Source organism: Rousettus aegyptiacus, unplaced genomic scaffold (assembly GCF_014176215.1).
Source record: "Rousettus aegyptiacus isolate mRouAeg1 unplaced genomic scaffold, mRouAeg1.p scaffold_m13_p_13, whole genome shotgun sequence".
Lineage (NCBI taxonomy): Eukaryota > Metazoa > Chordata > Mammalia > Chiroptera > Pteropodidae > Rousettus > Rousettus aegyptiacus.
In genome coordinates, this window is record NW_023416288.1 from 49,925,947 (window position 1) to 49,943,653 (window position 17,707).

A 17,707-nucleotide genomic window follows, 5' to 3' on the forward strand; every position below is an offset into this window, starting at 1 on the left:
TCTACTGTCTTGTATTAGGGATTTGTTGCCGTTTCTGCCACAGTTGATCCCTGGAACCCCTGACACTTGCCAGGCTCACCACTGGCATTGCCACTGGCCTACTAGGGGTCATATCACTGAATTCCCTGAGGTGATGCTCTCTCAAAGTATTATACCAGGACTTGGATTTTCTAGAGAGTGGGAGTAGGATATAAGATGTGAAGGAACCAGATTTTCGTGGCTTGGCACAACAGGCCCCTACTCAGAGCCCCACCTAGAGCAATTCAAGTTCTCGTTGCTCACAGAAGAGTCACCCTTCCTGTGTCCCAGTTAATCAAAGATCCTCCTTCCTTTTCCTCTCTCCCTTTGGCTCTCTCCCCTTTACCAATAACTGTAGTTGAATGGGACTCTCATTTGTGGGGGCAGTCTGAGGACTATGAGGGAAGGAGTGGAAGGGAATGCACAGGATCACTGGGACCCCAGCCTGGCTCTTTCCTGCTCCACCTCACCCTGAGAGCAGAGCCAGAGACAAGGGCTTGGTCTTAGAAGGCGATCCAGAGGGCAGAGCTTGGGACTTGGGAGAGCAAAGCAGGGAAGATGAAACGCTGACGGCGGGGCGTGTTTTAGGGATCACTGCTCCGGGCATTAGGTCTTCATCCCACTTCAGAGAATTGTACAGAATGTCCTCCCTCTCCCCACGCCAAGAAAGTCTGTGCAAACATTGGGGCTCTGCAGCGCCCATCCCCAGTAGGTGAGGGTTGCCCCGAGAGGCATGAACGACATCCCATCCATCCTCACACTTGTGCTCCTAGCTGTGCTTGTGCAAAGGCCAAGTGGATTTGCTCTGTGTCAGTAAAGCCCTGGGGAAGAAAGAAAAGAAACTGGAAAAGAAGACGCACAATCGGCAAATCAGCACATGAAGAAATAAATGCCCGGCATCATTAGTCATTAAGGAAATGCGAATCAAAAATGGCAGTGAGATACCACTTCCTATCCACTGAATGGCTACTGAAAAAGTGAAAAAGACAGCTAGGATAACAACAAGTGTTGGAGAGGATGTGGAGAAACTGAAACCCTCACACGTGGCTGGGGGGAATGTAAAACAGTGTTACACTTTGGGAAACATTTTGAAAGTTTCTTAAAAAGTTATCCATACGCTTACCATACGACCCAGCAATTTCCACTCCCAGGTATCCACCCAAAATAAATGAAAACATGCCCACACGAAGACTTGGACAGGAATGTTCATAGCATCTCTCTTCATAACAAGCAAAAAAATGAAACCACTCAAACTCCATCCACTGGCGAATGGATAGATAAAACGTGGTCCATCACACGATGGATTACTATTTCGCGTCCCAAATGAACAAGCTGCTGCACATGCTACAATATGGATGAACCTCAAATCAACGTGCCAATCAAAAGGAGCCAGACATTTATATAAAATGCCCAGAAAAGGTAAATCTACTGAGATAGAAAGCAGTTCAGTGGTTGCCCGGGGCTGGAGGTGGGAAGGATTCATTGTACATGGCTGTGAAATGATGGAAATGTTTCTAAAATTGGATTGCGGCAATTGGACAACTTGGTGTTTTTCTGCAAAAGTCACTGAAGTGTGAACTTAAAATGGGTGAATTGCACAGTGCTGAAATTAAACTTCGACACAAGGTTTTCAAAAGAGGAGACGTCAGCATGAGACGGCAGGGCTTGCATGGAAATGCCACACCTCGGCCGCAGTGGAGGCTGGGTGGGGTGACGGGGGCAGCCTGGGGCGTGAGAGATGCCCAACAGCACAGGCCTTCCGACCTCATGCTCCCCCAGCCACAGATGAGGAAACCAAGGCTTGGGTATGGGCCGTGACCTAAGTTCACCAGCCGACTCACGGAGATCCCCGGGAGGCAGTCCAGGCCAGGGCGGGCAGCTACCTTCCCTCCCTTTCCCCCCTGGGCCCCTGGACACAGACTCTGCACACACGCTTGCCACTAATGTCACTTTATTTGGGACATGCTAGTGCCAGGGCCTGGCGTGGACGGTGGGCATGGGAGCCTGGTGATCACGTGCGGGGCAGGGCAGCCTCATCCAGGGGAGCTGTCAGCGCTTTGAGAAGTCGCCTCCTGGAAGACAAGTGAGGGGCAGACGAGCTAGCAAGAGCAGCAGAATATCGGGCAGGGAAGGGGAGGGGCTGGAGAGGGAAGAGGAAGGACGAGCTGCCAGGAAGGAGCCCAGAGCAAAGGCAGCTCTCGTGGCTCTCAGGTTATCAGCTACCAGGTACTCAACGAGAACCGGGCACCCGCCAGGCCCTCCCGCTGGGCTGGCTCACAGAGTCCTCCCAGCCAGGCTGTAAAAATGAGGTCAGGGAGGCTCAGCAAGAAGGGAAAGAGAGAAGCTGGGATTTGAACCAGGTACCGTTGACTGCAAACACCCGAGTGTATGCCCAGTTGGAGGAAAAATCGACAGGGATGCTGAGCAGAGGAATGGAGTGAAAGGAAGGACGAAGAACGAGAATCCAGCGAGGGGCTGTGACTCAGGACCCTGCTCCCGCCCACACCCTGGGCCAGCCCAGACCCAGGCCCCAGGTGCCCACGGCCCAGCTCCCCAACCCGGGCCAGGCCCCTCCCTGCCCTGGCCCAGACCCACCCTGGCAGGCGCTGCACTGGCAGCTGTGGATGACAGGCAGCACCACCGGCTCCATGCGGCCACCCGGACAGCGCAGGTGCAGGACCCGCACGGGGCTCTCGGAGTCCAGGCGGTAGCTACAGCAGTCACACTGGCTCAGCAGGTACGGCTCCTGGCGAGAAGGGTGGCTGAGCTGAGGAGGGCCCGACGGAGTGTGCCCAAACCGCCTGCCTTCCCTCTCCTGGCCCTTCCGTCTAAGAGGGACTGGGGCCGAGGGCGGGCCAGAGCCAACGCTCCTCGCCCAGCAGGGCAGCCAGCTGGGAAGGATGCGTCACCTCCAAGTCCCCGCTCTCCAAGAAGCCCACCTCCTGCACTGCAGCCCCCACCTGTCTGAGTATCGAACAGCTTGAACAAGTGCTTTTAACGTGCTCCTGGGCAAGAGAGGGAAGAAACACAATCTCTACTGTGAGGGGCTTACAGTCTGGTTGGAGGCACAATGACTAGCCTGTGAAACCGCGGATAACGGAGCCCCGAGCTGCACCGTTCTGATCCTGAGTGCAAAGTGAATTCTCGCGCCTGAGCGGAACCCCCTCGCCCTATGCTGATACAGTAACGCTACGTAAGTCCCACTGAACGCTTGATTTAATTGCACGCACAATTCTACTCCAACTTAAAGAATAAGTTTAAAAACTACAAAAGATTCACTAAAGGAAAGAAAAAACTCCCTTTGATTTCTATTCTGCTATCACTCATTTTTCCTCCTCAGAAAACAAAACCTCTTTACTTTCTTTCCCGGCTCTATGCTTTAAGAACGCCTAACGTGATTTGGGAAGGCACTTCCCGGGGGAGCAGGGAGTGGCCAGGAAGCCCCGGTGGAGAAGCAGGGAGGAAAGCACCTTTGCCTTCCAGGCGCAGATGGCTCAGGTGGGCCGAGGCGGGGCGGGATGTCCACAGGGGACCCAAGGCAGGGCCAGGAGCCGAGGCTGGGCCCAGGAAGGATGGACCTGGAGCCGCAGGACTCCGGGCTCAGGGACTGGGGATTGGGTGGGCACGGAGTCCTGGGGAGGTCCCCCCAAGGAGCGGGGCCGGGCCTTCTGGGTCCAAGGAGAGTCCGTGCAGGGCAGAGCCTCGTTGGCGCTCCAGAGGGACCCGCGGGTGTTTGGGGCAGAAGTCGGTCCCCAGGAGCTTCCCTCACTGCCTGATGGCCTTGATTTCCGAGCCTGCCTAGCCCCGCTGTGCCTTTCTTTGTTGGCGTCCCGCTAGACTGCCCAGGAGCATGCTGGGAGCTGCGTGGGACCACAGCAGGAGCGGTGGGGGGCGGACGTGTACCCCACCCAGGGTCGCCAGGCCAAGCAGCAGGCGCAGGCCAGTCCTTGGCGAAGACTGGCCCCCGGGTCTGGCTCTGATCAGCTGTCTCCCCATGAGACAGACCGTGCCCCTCACGCCCCCTGGGCTCTGCCCAGGTTCTAGGCTGACCTCAGGCATGACGTTGGTGCTGGACGGGCAGTGCCCGCTGCAGTAGCTCACAGCCACCTGGTCCAGGTAGCACGGGCCCTTGGTGAGGTTGCGGAGCTCGGTGAGGCGCTGGCAGGGGGCCGACTGCTCCGCTGTGGGGAGCAGGTGGGGGCGGGGCAGAGGGGGAAGGCTGTGAGTGGGGGGCTCTACGAGCAGCACAGGGTGTAGACCTGAGCACCTGGGGCCGGGGTGCCCTGGCTCACGTGCAGCATCGGGGTCCTCACTCTGCCCATCCCGTGGGGGCAGGTTTGGGGAAGGCAGGTCTCCCAGGGTGGGAACGAGGGGCCCAGGGCAGGGAGAGGAGAGCAGGAGGCGCCCCAGGTCCCCCCTCCATACCAAGAGTCTCCCGGTGACAAGAGGGACAACAGCTCCCTGGCTCCTGCACGATCACCTCGCCCTGCAGAAAGAGTAGTCCACCGCAGGCCCTCGGACCGGCCCCCAGGCAGGGACCCAGGAGGGAGTCGGGGAGGCGGGGAGCCCAGGGCTGCAGCAGGTACCTGGGCACAGGCGAGCGGCGGGCAGTGCTGGGTGCAGACAGTCCTGCCGCCGAGGCAGCGGCAGCTCGCACAGGCCTCCTGCCACTCGGATCCAGGCTGGGGACAGTGGGAGGGGGGGACACCCGTCTCCACCTCTGTCTCTGCACCTGCGGGCTCTCTGCAATGCCGCCCCGCCCCCAACCCAGCCTGGGGGCCCAGCCAGGGCAAAGAGCTGCGGCTGGCAGTGGGAACGAGAATTTCAGGGGGGAGGTGGGCCTTGGGGGCCCAGAGTAGGGGCGGGAGGGAGGCCGGGCTAAGAAGGGCCAGGTGGCACGGCGGGGCCCGGGTGTCTCACCGGGTAGGGACGCCCGTGGCGCCAGCACTCGCAGCGGTCTGCGGTCACGCAGGGGCCTGCCAGGCTGCGGAAGCGGCCGCGCCGGCACATGCAGCCTCGGGCCTGCCCCGCACGGCAGTCGCCCTGGGCCTCGGTGGCATTGGGCTCCTGGCACGTCGGCTCGCAGGGCCCCGGCTCCCCAGGGGCCAGCTGCTGCCACACTTCCCCAGGGGGGCACTCTGCCAGGGAAGACCGCCCACCCCACCACTCGAGTCAGTGCCGGGTCCAGCCTGTGTCCTCCCCCTGTCCACACTGGGCAGCCCGTCTCCCCTCCCCAGCACTGTCTACTTAGCTCCGGCAGCCTCTGGACTTTTACGCCTCCAGACACACCTTTCTGCTCTTATCCACCCTCCCAAATACTTCTGGCGCCCAGCTCCGGTCTCGCCTCCTCCAGGAAGCCTCCCCTGACCAGTCCTGGCCACCCTGACGGCTCCCTTTGCAGCTCCAATTTCACATCCTGTGAGTGCTGCTCGCCACTCAGTGAGCCAGAGACCGTCCCGACTCTGCCTGCTCTGGCGTGAGTCTGCCCTCGGCTCCCAGGCCGGCGGTGCCCGGGGTTCTCTGAATCCACACAGAGCCCACTGTGGCAGAGCTGGGCACACGTGGGCCCTTAGGAAAGGCCTGTGACCTTCACCGGACGGGAACAACACAGCACAGGGCTGACACCTCTGCGAGGGGCCTGCCAGGCCAGGGTCCTGTCTCAGCTCACCCACTGGACCTCAGCTTCCTCATGTGCTCGGAAATAACCCTCCACTTCCTGTGTCACTCGCAGCCCTGTCTCAGTGTGCACACGGCACGCTTGACCGATGCCCCCAACCCCCCAGGGTGCACCATGCTGAGCACCCAGGGAGCGCTACACAGAGAGGGTCAGTGCGGACAGATGGCGGAAGGGGCTTCCTGGGGAGGCAGCACTGCCCAGGGTGGGTGGGGTGTGTGGGCTTTGGAGGGGCCAGCGGGGGCCGGACAGCCCACATCTCACCCTCGCAGTCATCGAGGTGCGAGCAGTTGAAGGCTCCACCTTGGCAGACACTGGGAAGACAGAAGCACGTGTTCAGACGCCTCCATGCCCTCCTCCACCCGCCCCCACCCCAGCCCGACCATGGCCCTCACCAGCGGGTGCAGTTCTGGGTGAGCACAGTGCCTGAGGGCAGCTCCTGGGCCTGCTCCGCAGGGGTCAAGGTGCGGCCCCAGGGCAGAGAGAGCTGGACACAGGGACACGCGGCCGGGGGCACACACGTGCCATCGTGCAGCAGCTAGGGCGGCGTGGGTTCCAGTTACGCTCGGACCACGGCCTCTCGCCCGCCCCACCCCACCCCAGCCGTGCGGGAGTCCAGGCACAGCGCCCGCACCTACCCTCTCTCCAGGGCAGCCGCAGCCAGGCCGGCAGGGCTCAGGCGCGCAGAGGGAGCCAGGCCAAAGATGCGAGCAGAGGCGCGGGCACGAGGTGGCGCAGGCCCTGAACACCTGGCCAGGTGGGCACTCTGGGGGCAGTGCACAGGTAGTGGGGGGGAGTCCCAGGGAGGGGGCTGCCCTGGACTGCCACCTGCCCTGGCCAATGCCAGCTGCGACGGGGCCCTGAGCTCCGCAGCCCTGGAGGGAAGGACAGCCCCCCACGGCCCAGGTACGCACCAGGGCAGGGCTGCAGGTTACATTCCTGCCGCTGCTCCGTGTCCTGGGCCTGGCATGGTGTCCCCCCAGGGCCCTCGTCACAGCTCCGATGGCGCTCAGTGGTGCCCCAACCACAGGGAGCCGAGCAGCGGCTCCAGGCGGACCACGGCCCAAGGACTGGGCACTCACGGTGTGGGCACACCAGGGACCCGTTGACGCAGGTGCTGTGACAGGGTATGCAGAAAGGGCTCGAGCCCCGAGTCACAGCGAACAGAGCCCTCGCTCCCCAGCGATGCCCACAGCCCTGCCTCGCCTGCCCCAGGCCTCCCGCCCGAAGGTCCCCGTCCCCTGCCAGTCCGCTGGCGGGCAGCCGTACCAGTCCCTGCAGTCCAGGCGCACCACCTCGGCTGGGGCCAGCACCCGGGAGGCATTGGAGCTGGGGAGGCCACAGCGGCAGGAGGAGATGGGCACGCAGCGCCCGTCCTGTACCAGGTGGCCAGGGGGACAACGGCAGCCTGGGGGGGGGGGAAGCGGGGAGGACAAGCAAGATACGGTGCTCAGACAGGTGCGCACGGTGGATCCCTCCAGATGGAGTGCAAAGCCTCAGGCTGGCACCGAGCGCCCGTCCTCCCGTGCCCCGCGTGACCTGGTCTCCACACCATCCCCAGGGCCGCTCTAGCCCTCCCTGTGTGGCACAACCCCGGGGGAACCCTCAGGGCTGCCCCCGGGTCACGTGCTCTCGGGGAGCAGGAGGAAGGGAGGCAGGCCCCGGCTCCCCCCGCGCTCCCAGGCCGGGCTGCAGGCCTAGCCTGGCCACCTGGGCGGCAGGGTCCCTGCAGACACTGCACATGGTCCCAGAGGTCGACACAGCTTCTAGGACACCGGTTGGCACAGCCGAGGGTGAGCACGGTGTCCCGGGCCTCGCAGCTCTCCCCTGAGGACCAGGAGGTAGGAGTCAGTGCTGGGGACATTCCTGGCCCCCAGGACAGCGCCCTGCCCTCCACTGCATGCCTCCAGGGGCAGAGGCAGCAGGGTGACATCCCCCTCAGGTGCCAGCTCGTGTGTGGTAGGACAGGGGGGTTACCTGGGCAGGGCCCCGTGTTGCAGCTCTCGGTCTGAGCCCACGGTCCCCGGCAACCTCCTCCGGCGGGGGCCCCTGCCTCTCTCCAGCGTAACCGGAAGCCCCCACTGCAGGGCACTTGGCAGGGGCTCCAGGGCCCCCAAGGACTCCACTGGCACAAGTCTGGGAAGACGAAGCAGAAGTCGGAACCCAGAGCCCTTCCTCTTGCTTCCACCCCAAGGCCCTGGCCTTCAGCCCTGCAGATACTCGCACACGCACACGCCCTGAGCCCCTGGCACCCTCTTTCCAGCTGTTGCGGCCTCACCCAGCCTCAAATCCAGCAAGCCCTGGGGGCAAGCAGGAGGGAAGGCAGGTCCCCCAAACAAGCAACATGGCCCAGCCCCTCCTGGCCAGGCCCCGCCCCCATTTCCAAGCCCCGCCCCCTGCTGACCTTCGCCCCTCCCCATTACCACTGCAGGCTCCAGGGTCCAGGCAGAGGCGCTGCTGGCTGAGTGGCCCAGCGCAGAGGTCCGGGTCCCCCGCCCATGGCCTCCCTGTCTCAGGGTCCAAGCAGAGGCGGTGGCGGTGCTGCTCTGAAGCCAGCAGGGGTGCCGAGGTGGGAGGGAGGCCAGCTGGGTCCTGGGGCCACCGCTCCTCTAAGGCAGCCCTGGAGGCAGGGGCCAGGACACTGGCGGGCAGGCAGGGCCCACAGGGTGACCACTCAGACCAGCCGCTCAGAGGCAGAAGACCTAGGACCGACAGCGTGTGGGCGCCTTCCCAGCGACCGTCCCCCAGACCCAGGGACCCCGGAGCAGAGGGAGGGAGGGGCTCAGGTTACCACCAGGAAGACTGAGGGGGCGTGGGGGATCCGGGGAGGGTGACCAGCCGCCCTGGTTTGTCTGAGACTGTCCCAGTCCAGGTACTGAAAGTTCCAGGTCCCAGAAACCCCCTTGTCCTGGGCAAATAGGGACAGCTGGTCTCCCTAGTCCAGAATTACCTTGACAGCCCTGGCTGGTGCACTGCAGCGCCCCGTGCTGGCATTCACTGCGGGAGGGGACAGTCAGGGTGGGCTCTGGGAGGCAGGACCCAGCCCAGAGCAGTGAGCATGTGGGGGTGACCTGAGCTGCAACAGGACGGGGGGCTGCGGGGCTTAGCTTGGCCTTCTCTGCGGGTGGCCCCTCCCTGTCCCCAATGCACTCCGTGGGCCCAGCCCCCGATGCTACCTCCGCCACCCCCATCACTCACCACTCTTTACAGCCCAGCTGCAGGTGGTCCCCGGGGGCCAGGGTCACCCTGGCTCCCCCTGAGATGTGCTGGCAGCTACACTGCTCTGGGGGGACGCAGCCCCCAGTCTGCTCCAACAGCCCCTGCGCAGGAGGGGGACACAGGGACAGGGCTGTGTGGCGGGATCTAGACATGCGCACGCGCACGCCGCACCGCGCCCGGCCCACAGAGGGCGCACAGCAGGTGCGCACGTGCTGCTGAGCGCACGGACCGGCAAAGGGCCACAGGCAGAGCCACGGCTGCTAAGAGGCCCCAAGACCTGACGTTCTGGGGGAGAGGGGCCGCCGTGGCGTCATGGAGCGGAGGAGATGTGGGACTGTGGACTGAGGACGCCCTTCTCCAGGGGCCACTCCCTTGGCTCCGCCCCTCACCTCGGGGCAGTAGCACCCGGGCTGGCAGGGTGGCAGGTCCCGGCAGAGCTGGCGGCTGCGGTGTGTGGCACAGAGGCCGGCACAGGGGGAGCCGCAGGCCTGGAACTCAAAGGGAGGCGTGCAGCTGTCCTCTGTGGGGGGCACACAGGCCAGTGGGGGGCCGCCCGCAGTCACCCTCCGCCCCCAATCCCGGAGCACAAAGCGCCTGTCCCACCAAGCCCCCGGGAGCCGGCAGGGCTGCCTCCAGGTGTGGGCCCTGGGGGGCCTGGAGGCTGCGTGGAGGATGGGGCTGTGGGGGGTCGGGCCGGGCAGGTGGTCCAGGGATACAGAGGGGCAGAGATGGAGGGGAGCCACACCAGGGGTCGAGCAAGACCCTCTGGGCCCAGGGTGGCTACAAGGGGACAAAGGCACAGTTGGGCCGGTAGTGGCCAAATGGGAAAATCATGGCGAAGACTCAGGGGGGGGGGGGGTGGGGAGGAGCAGCTGAAGAGATGAGGGAGTAGCTGGGGGCGGGGCAGGGGAGTAGCTGGGCTGCTGAGGGGAGGGGTCCCGGCAGGCACAGGTGGCCACTCTGAGATCTTGGAGGCACAGGCTCATGGTGAGAGGGGCTCTGGGAGGCCCTGCCAGGGTTGGGCTTCCTGGCTCCTTGCTCCTGGGGCCTCACCAGAACAGTTCCCACTGAGGCAAGGCCGGAAGTGGCCGTCCAGTCGGGTGCAGGTGGTGCCCTCCCCCGCCCCTCCGGGCGCTGGCCTCTGGTGTCGGTAGCGCTGCTGGACCAGCACCTGGCACGAGCATCTTGTCCAGCTGCTCCAGCTGCTCCACACGCACTCCTCTAGGGGCCAAGGTGGGAAGGTGGGCCTGTCACTCAGGGGGGCCTCTCCGGGCTCCCCTGGCCTCTCTCCCACCCACCCCCTCCCTCCTGCGGCTTTAGCCAATCCCCTGTGCGGGGAAGGGCAAAAGAAAGCCAGGAATTCAGAGGGGTCCCCACCGCCCGGATTCCCTGTCGCCCAGCAGCGAGGGCAGCATCTCGAAGCATTCTAAAGGAAGAGGGGTCAGGGAGGAAGAAAAGAAGTAAACAAAACACCGGGGAGGAGCAGATAGGGATATATTTGGGGGGCTAAGCTGCGGGTTGGTTTGGAGAACGTCCATTATCCCGAGTCTGCCCGGGAGAGGGCCTCCCTTCCCGTGCACACATACCCAGGCAGGGCCCCGGGTAGCAGGCCTGGGTGTCCACGTGGAAGAAGCTGCCATTACAGGTATGGTTGGCCTCGGCCAGCAGGCAGGGGCAGGACCCAGAGCGGGAGGCCAAGCCCGGGCCGCAGCTTTGAGAACAGGGCCCCCAAAGGCCCCACGAGCAGGCTGCCCGCAGCTCTGGGCAAGGCTGCCGTCCGCAGCGCTGGGTCTGGGTGTCGGGGCCCAGGCAGGGGGGCGCTGTGCGGTGAAGGGCCGAGGCCGTGCAGACCCGGGTGCGGGCCTGGGTCCCGCCTCCACAGGAGACAGGGCAGTCAGACCAGGGGGCCCACGGCGTCCAGGCCCCGGGCACTGTGGGAGGGCACAGGCGAGGTTAAGAGGAGTGGGAGGGGCGAAGGCTGGTTGGGAACTCCGGGGGCGGGGTGGGGGGGGAGGTAGCAGTTGGAAACAAAGGCAGAAGGCAAGTAAAGGACACAGCAAGCAGATGGCCACAAGGCCCGGCCAGCAGGGAGGGAGAGGCGGGGGGAGGGGGTGGGGGAAGATGAAGCCCCAGACCTGTACAGTCCCCGTCTTCACACAGGACGCCCTCCGGGGTGCAGGAGCTGAGGGAGGGGTGCAGACTCAGGGAAGCTCGTCCATCCCACAGGACAGCACGGCCACCCTGTCCCTGAGCCTGGCCTTACCACTGCTGGCACTCGCCGTGCCGCCAGCTGTCCCCCAGGCTTCGGGGACGGCCGCCATGCACGCACAGGGGTGGGCATGGGGGCTGAGGGCAGGGCTGGCTCTGGGACTGCTCCTCCCGACACTCCGGGGCCCAGGAGCCAGACGTGGAGGACCTGGGTGGGGCCAGGGCAGAGGAGGTGAGAGACGCCCAGGGGCCCTCCACCCCTCCTCCGCCCCCTGGGGAGACACCCACTGGGGAAGCCCAGGGTGGGCATGGAAGTGGCTAAGGGAAGGCAAGGGTGACCAGGGACAGAAGCTGGGCCAGGGCGCTGGGGGATGCAAAGTCACTGGTGGGCTGGGGCCCAGGAACACTGTGTCAGAGAGGGCCGGCGTCCCAGGAAGCAGGAGAGCTGGGGCAGGGGGCGGGGACGCCAGCCCAGCCCAGCCCCGTACCGGAACCGGCTCTGCCGCCCCCCGGGCCCACACGATCGGCTGCATGGACTCCAGGCTGACCAGCGGCTCCAGGCACAGTGGGCAGGGGGCGGGCAGGCCTGAGCCGTGCAGGAGAGCTGCCCCGCTCGGCACGTGCAGTTGCGGCAGGCCTCCTGGTGCTGGCTGCCCGGGGCCCAGCTGCGGCCCTGGACGTCTGTGCACTCACAGTGCCCCCGTGGCACGCAGCCGCCGTCCTGCTCCAGTGAGCCTGCGGGGAGGCGGCCCTCCAGCGCGGTGCTGGCCCCCGGGGCCCCACCCGCGCCCCACTGAGCTGCCCTGAGGCGGGGCTGGGAGGGCTGGGGGCCCCACACACCCTCGGAGCAGCGGCAGCCAGGCTGGCAGGCCGGGCCGTCCTGGCAAGCCGTCTCCTCCTGCAGGTCTGAGCAGCGTCGCGGGCAGCGGTCGGCGCAGCTGACCAGCTCCATGCCCGCCGGGCAGCCTTCCCCTGAGCAGATGGAGGGGACCAGAGTCACCCAGGGGACCACCCTTACCTCCACGAAGCTACGCGCCCCATTGTCCTCGTGTTGGTGCCCATGGAAACGTGGGGTCTTGGGGACTCTGGGATTGGGACATTCTGAGTGACAGAAATCCCTTCTCACCTGCCTGTGCGTCCCTAGCACCTAGCCTGATACCCCATAAATGCTTGTTGGGCTGGACTGAATTTGTGCATATAAAAAAATCAACACCGTCACCAACATGGCCTTAACACACGTATTTATCAGGGGGACGGGAGGGCACGTCAGCGTGGGGGCGTCCTGATGGAGGTGGTGGGCGCTGGAGAAAGCAGGGTCGCTGGGGTCAGTGAGCGCGGAAGGACCAATAGCAGGAGGATCTGGAGCTTGGGGTGGGGGCGGGGCGGGGCTGTCCACATCCCAGGTGCCAGGTAACACTCATGACGGTCAGTCACCCTCCAATCCTCCAAGCGGGTAGTTCCTCAGGACCCGAGGCGAGGCGGAGAGAATGACCAGGGGCGGGGGCGGGCAGGGGGCAGATTCCAGCCGCTAAGCCCTGGGCGCAGAGAGTCCTCGCCCAGCGCCCAGATCCTGACAGCTACCCCTGGGGGTCTCCAATTTGTTAACTGGCCAAAGAGCTACCAGACTGTCCCCCATCTATGTCACAGGGTGTCGTGGGGATGAACTTAGAGGTGGAGGTGGGAAGTCCGGCAGAGCCGTGCTGTACGCCAACATACCACAGGGCATGGGGTTGCAGAGTCGAGCCTGGTGCCTCTCCCCAGCACAGGGGGCACCCCCATTCTTGGGTGGGGGGCTCGAGCAGCTGCGGCTCCTCAGGGATCGGCCACCCCCACAGCTCCGGTCACACCAGGACCAAGGGCTCCAGCGTGACCAGCCTCCAGGCACTGTGTGGGAGAGAGAAGGGCTATGTGAGGGTCCGGCTCAGAGAGAGAGGGCCCCTGATGTCGCAGAGGCCGGGGGGCAGGGTCCCTGTGGGGGCGCGGATGCCAGGGGAGGGCGCGCCTGGTCCTCACCAGCCCAGCTCACCTGGGCACGCACGCAGGCCACAGAAGCGGAGCTCCTGGTAAGCCGTGAGGATGTCGGGGCACCAGCGCCCGCCGGGCCCCGGGGGACGGTAGGCCCGCAGGCGGCGCTGCCGGCCCACCCCGCAGCTGCGGGAGCAGGGCTCCCAGGGGGCCCAGGCGGTCCAGGAACAGTTCCCAGCCACGCAGCCAGGGCCAGGGCACAGCGCCAGCTCTGTGCAACGGGACGAAGCTCGGCTGGAGCCAGCCCCTCCCCCTCCCGCCGCAGCCCAGGTGCAGACCCCTCCTCGGGGTCAGCCATGACCTCACGCACGCCACACACCGGGTGCCTGCGGCTTTGGCCATGGGGCCACCTGCCGAGGGCTTTGGATGGGACCTTGGGGGAGGGGGTCCGGCACACACGCGACCGGGGATCTGCTGGAAGCTGGCGGGGCTCCCAGACAGTGCCGGGGTTGGCACAGGGCCCAGAGTCAGACACAGACCCGTGATCCGGCGTCTGGCCCAGAGCGTGGCACGTGCGTGGGGGGGGTGTTAGATGTTGGTTTGGGGTTGGACACCGGCTGGGGGTTAGAATTAGTTGTTCGAGGGCGGAGGTTGGGGTCAGAGGGGACAGTTGGGAGTCAGACGCGGTCAGGGTCAGAGGTCGGGACCCGAGGGAGCACCTGCACAGGACGGCAGGTTGCAGGGGCGCTCCTGGGAAGTGTGCCCCCCGGTGCAGTTCGCCAGGCAGAGGCGGGTGCGGCCGCGCCAAGCAGGGAGCGCAGGGTCCGTGCAGCTCCGGGAGCAGGGGGACCATGGGGACCACGGGCCCCAGCCACCTGGGGGGACAGGAGGGAGAGGCGGCTCCCGATGAGTCAGCCCTGGGCTCCCGGCCCCCAGGAAGCAGGGCTGAAGAGGCAGCGGGCTCTGGGCTCGCTTTTCCCTAAAGGAAAGGGTGTGAGGAGTGCGGGGCCGGGATCGAGGAGTCTGGGCTACCTGGAAGGCCTGTCACCGGTTCCACCGTGGACCCTGCAGCACCTGTGCCAAAGGAAAACCCTGCTCAGAAACGTCTCCCAGGCTGCCGTGCACCAGAGCCCAGCCCGAGGCTGGCGGCTGCCTGGGTCAGCCCTTCCCTCAGCTTGGTCCCCCGTGGACGCTTCCTCGTGGCAGCAAGGCCTTGGCTCCAGCTGCTTCTGCCACCTGGCATTCTTTCCCCTCCAATGCCCGTCAAAGTTCTCTCCATTCCCCCAGCCCCTTGAGATGCTGCCTCCTCCAGGAAGTCCTCCCAGACCACCCCTCTAAGGCGGTCCTCAACCTCGCGATCTTCCACAGCACGTGCACCCTCCTACAGGGCTCCCCACATGCTGACATGGGTTGTCTGAGCCCCTGGATTCCAAGGTCAGGGTTCTCGCTCCCCCCGCCCCAATATACACACACAGTAAAGGTACATCTGGCAAGAGCTCCAGAAATATTGGCTGAAAATACCTGAGTAGAAGCGAAGCACAGAACTAGGAGGTGAGAGAAAGAGGCTCAGAGGTAGCAACAGGGGAGGACAGAGACAGAAAAGGACAAAGGGCCAGACGAAGTGGCCTCTGCCGTCGGACTCTGCCCAGTGGCCGCCTTTCCCCTCACCTGGACAGTCCGGGCTGAGGCAGTACCCGAGGTCCTGCAGGGGCCCGCGGCAGCCCTGGCCGCCGGCAGCGGGCGACGGGGCAGCACACGAGCGGGTGCGGACGCGGGTGCCCAGCCCCCCGCAGGAGCGGGAGCATGGGCCCCAAGGCCCCCAGGGCCCGAAGCCACCTCCAGCCTTGGAGCAGTCGCCCACGGTGCAAGACAGCTGCCCATGAACGCAGGAGCTGGGGACAGGGCATGGGGGTGAGTGGCCGGGTGGGACGGCCCCCGGGGGAAGGAGGCGTGGGCAAAGGTCTCAGCCCAAAGGGAAAGGAGACCTGGCCGGGGTCAGCAGGGGCTGGGCGGGGGTCAGGGAGGCCCAGCACTCCCCCTCCCTTGACCCCAGATCTCCCCCCTCGCCATTCCCCTCACCAGTTGCTGCAGCCTGTATGGAGGGTCTGGCCTGAGTCCAGCTCATCTCCAGGCCCAAGGGGTTGACCCCCGTCTCCCAGAGGGGGCGGGCGAGCCCACAGGTCAGCGCTGGCAGCTCCCAGCTCCTGCAGCAGCGAGGCCGTCAGCACGCAGGGGCACTCCTTGGGGTGGGAGCAGAGGACCGTGATCCCAGGAACAGAGCCACCAGCCCGGTACCGGCCCTCTGCACCTGCGCACACTCTCAGAAGGGGCGGGGCGTGGCTCGGGGCAGTGAGGACCCACGAGTCCCTGTTGGGGCCTGAACTGAGTGCGAGTTATGGGGGTCTGGCAGGAAACCAGCAGCGCTCCCTGCCAGGAGCTGGGAGCTGAGGAGCCAGAGGGGACCCCTGGCCACCCCTCTGTCAGAGGCGGCTCCAAGCTGGAGACGTGCTAGTGAAGAGCAGGGGCCCAGGCGACGTCCCCACTCCCTGGGATGCCCCTCCATGGACAGACACAGGCGGCAAAGGCCTCAGACAGCTTAGGGTCACGTGAGGGAGGAGTGAGCTGCCTGGAGGCCAGAGGGTCTGCAGAGGTGAGGAGCTGACGGCTGCAGAGGAGGGGAGGGAATAGGGGGGAGGGGAGGGGATGGGGGGAAGGGGGGCCCTGGGCTCCAGGCTGCCTGGTCCTGACCTGGACGCAGGCTGAGCGGTGCTGGAAGGTGCCCTCGGGGCAGTGGCAGCCCTCCTCACAGCCTCCGGAGAAGCAGGCCGCCTGCTGAGTGACGTGGGCGCAGGAGAAGGGGCACCCCTCTCCACGCGGGCACTCCCGGTACAGACGCCCGGCCAGGCAGCCTGCGTCTGCAGCAACACCTGAGTCAGTGCCCTAGGCGGCCACTTCCCCTCAGCCTGCCTCTCACCCAAGTGCCCCACGTCCCCCAAGTTGTGCCGACCACATCCTCCCTGGGCTGGGCCCCTCAGAGCCTTGTCACGCCCCCCCAAACGGGCTCCCCGATCCTTGGCATAGCCCAAATCTGGCTACTTCCTCCTCCACTCTCCCATTGCTGGCCCCGGGTAAGGGGCAGCATGTGGGGATGAGGTGGGAGTGATCGAAAGACACCTGTGAGTCGAGGTCAAAGGCCAAGAGGGGACCCAAGCCTGAGTGAGAGCGTCAAGCCGGGCGGGGGGGGGGGGGGGGGGGCTCACCTCTGCAGACCTGGGTGTGGCAGGGGCGGCTCTGGCGGGCAGGCCCGGGGCAGGGGGGCCGGGCACAGCTCCGAGAACGCAGCTGCTCCCCTCCGCCGCACGAGACGCTGCAGTCCTCCCAGCGGCCCCAGGAACCCCACACCCCGGGGCCGGGGCAGCCGGGAACCTCCTGGCATCGCAGCGTGCCTGCCACGCAGGTGCTGGGGCGAGGGCGGGGCTTCAGAAGACACGCCCCTGGCTCTTCCCCTTACGGCCCCGCCTCGGGCTGGCACCCCCGCCCTCCCTGCCCCTTCTCAGGGCTCACCAGTTGTCGCAAGGCCCAGCCACCACCTCTCCGGGGTCCAGGCTCTCCCAAGAGCTGAGAGCAGACCCTGCTGACCGGCTCCGGTTCTCAGGGATCCCTGAGGGCACAGGAATGGGGGCGGGACTCCCGAGAGTTCAGCGTGCCCCCCAATCCCTTCTCCCACTCAGCCACCTCCTACTTCCCTCTCCATCAGTCTCCGCCCCATGGGGCCCTGAGTCCTGGACATGCAGATGGAGGCCCTGACCTGGACCAGCCCAGGGAACCCGGGGTGGGGGTGCGGGGTGGGGGGGGATAGGCCTGTAGTGTTGGAGCCGCCAGGGAGTCCGCCCCCATCCTGCAGCCGGGGTTGGCCCATGAGCAGAGGAGCAGGCGCCGGGCATGGGCCAGTGGGCGGGTGAGCAAGGGCGAGGACCGCACTGACCCATGGCTCTGGGCTGGTACTGGCATCGGCACTGGGCGGGGGCCACGCAGAGGCCGTCCTGGGACAGCTGGCCGGGGGGACACCCGCAGCTGGGCTGGCAGCCTGTCGAGGCTGGCTGGCACTCGCTCCCAGGGGACAGGTCCTGGCAGGATCGGGGGCAGGGCTGCCCGCAGGGGAGAAGAGCCTGGCCGCCCCGGCAGTCTGTAGCGGGAAGGAGGCAGAGATGGGGGTGCTGAGGGGGCCCATCCCGAGGGGTCCTGATACCCCACGATGGGTGGAGTCGGGGTCCGCCGCCTGCTCGGACCTTCCACCTCGCCCCAAGTCCACGGGGCGAGTGATCTAAGGGCTGCCTCTCAAAGAGGGCGACATGCACATGTGAGGGGGGTGGGGTCAGAGGTCAGCGTCTCTGCAGCCTCAGAAGAGGCCCTCCCAGCCCTCTGCAGAAGGCCTCACCTGTGCACTGTGTGGAATTGTCCTGGCAGGGGCGACTCTGCCGGTGGCCCCCGGGGCAGGGCCTGCCCCCCTCGGGGGTGGGGGGCCAGCTACATGCCCGAGTCCTGTGGGACTGCCCCAGGCACGCGTCACAGGGAGACCACGGTCCCCATGGGCTCCAGGCGCCGTCCGCTGTGCCAGGAAGA

General features: G+C 65.7%; 1 protein-coding gene across 1 annotated transcript in view; it reads right to left on the bottom strand.

Moving 5' to 3' along the window:
* Positions 1–1,961: 1,961 nt before the first annotated feature.
* The window catches only part of SSPOP, a 46,960-nt gene continuing 31,214 nt past the window's right edge, over positions 1,962–17,707 (bottom strand). Inside the window, exons 63-96 of the mRNA XM_036230722.1 lie at positions 17,523–17,693; positions 17,070–17,270; positions 16,649–16,745; positions 16,345–16,544; positions 15,833–15,999; positions 15,164–15,324; positions 14,753–14,976; positions 14,117–14,158; positions 13,804–13,959; positions 13,146–13,355; positions 12,836–13,003; positions 11,960–12,091; positions 11,608–11,854; positions 11,175–11,327; positions 11,047–11,093; positions 10,498–10,842; positions 9,965–10,132; positions 9,301–9,431; positions 8,891–9,012; positions 8,643–8,689; positions 8,116–8,394; positions 7,670–7,828; positions 7,403–7,519; positions 6,962–7,100; positions 6,607–6,809; positions 6,331–6,458; positions 6,088–6,230; positions 5,957–6,006; positions 4,939–5,156; positions 4,605–4,700; positions 4,444–4,504; positions 4,069–4,199; positions 2,614–2,764; positions 1,962–2,090 (exon numbers count right to left, since the gene is read on the bottom strand). Coding sequence (XP_036086615.1) covers positions 2,068–2,090; positions 2,614–2,764; positions 4,069–4,199; positions 4,444–4,504; positions 4,605–4,700; positions 4,939–5,156; positions 5,957–6,006; positions 6,088–6,230; positions 6,331–6,458; positions 6,607–6,809; positions 6,962–7,100; positions 7,403–7,519; positions 7,670–7,828; positions 8,116–8,394; positions 8,643–8,689; positions 8,891–9,012; positions 9,301–9,431; positions 9,965–10,132; positions 10,498–10,842; positions 11,047–11,093; positions 11,175–11,327; positions 11,608–11,854; positions 11,960–12,091; positions 12,836–13,003; positions 13,146–13,355; positions 13,804–13,959; positions 14,117–14,158; positions 14,753–14,976; positions 15,164–15,324; positions 15,833–15,999; positions 16,345–16,544; positions 16,649–16,745; positions 17,070–17,270; positions 17,523–17,693 — 5,087 coding nt within the window. The 3' untranslated portion in view covers positions 1,962–2,067. The remainder of the gene's footprint in view (positions 2,091–2,613; positions 2,765–4,068; positions 4,200–4,443; positions 4,505–4,604; positions 4,701–4,938; positions 5,157–5,956; positions 6,007–6,087; positions 6,231–6,330; positions 6,459–6,606; positions 6,810–6,961; positions 7,101–7,402; positions 7,520–7,669; positions 7,829–8,115; positions 8,395–8,642; positions 8,690–8,890; positions 9,013–9,300; positions 9,432–9,964; positions 10,133–10,497; positions 10,843–11,046; positions 11,094–11,174; positions 11,328–11,607; positions 11,855–11,959; positions 12,092–12,835; positions 13,004–13,145; positions 13,356–13,803; positions 13,960–14,116; positions 14,159–14,752; positions 14,977–15,163; positions 15,325–15,832; positions 16,000–16,344; positions 16,545–16,648; positions 16,746–17,069; positions 17,271–17,522; positions 17,694–17,707) is intronic.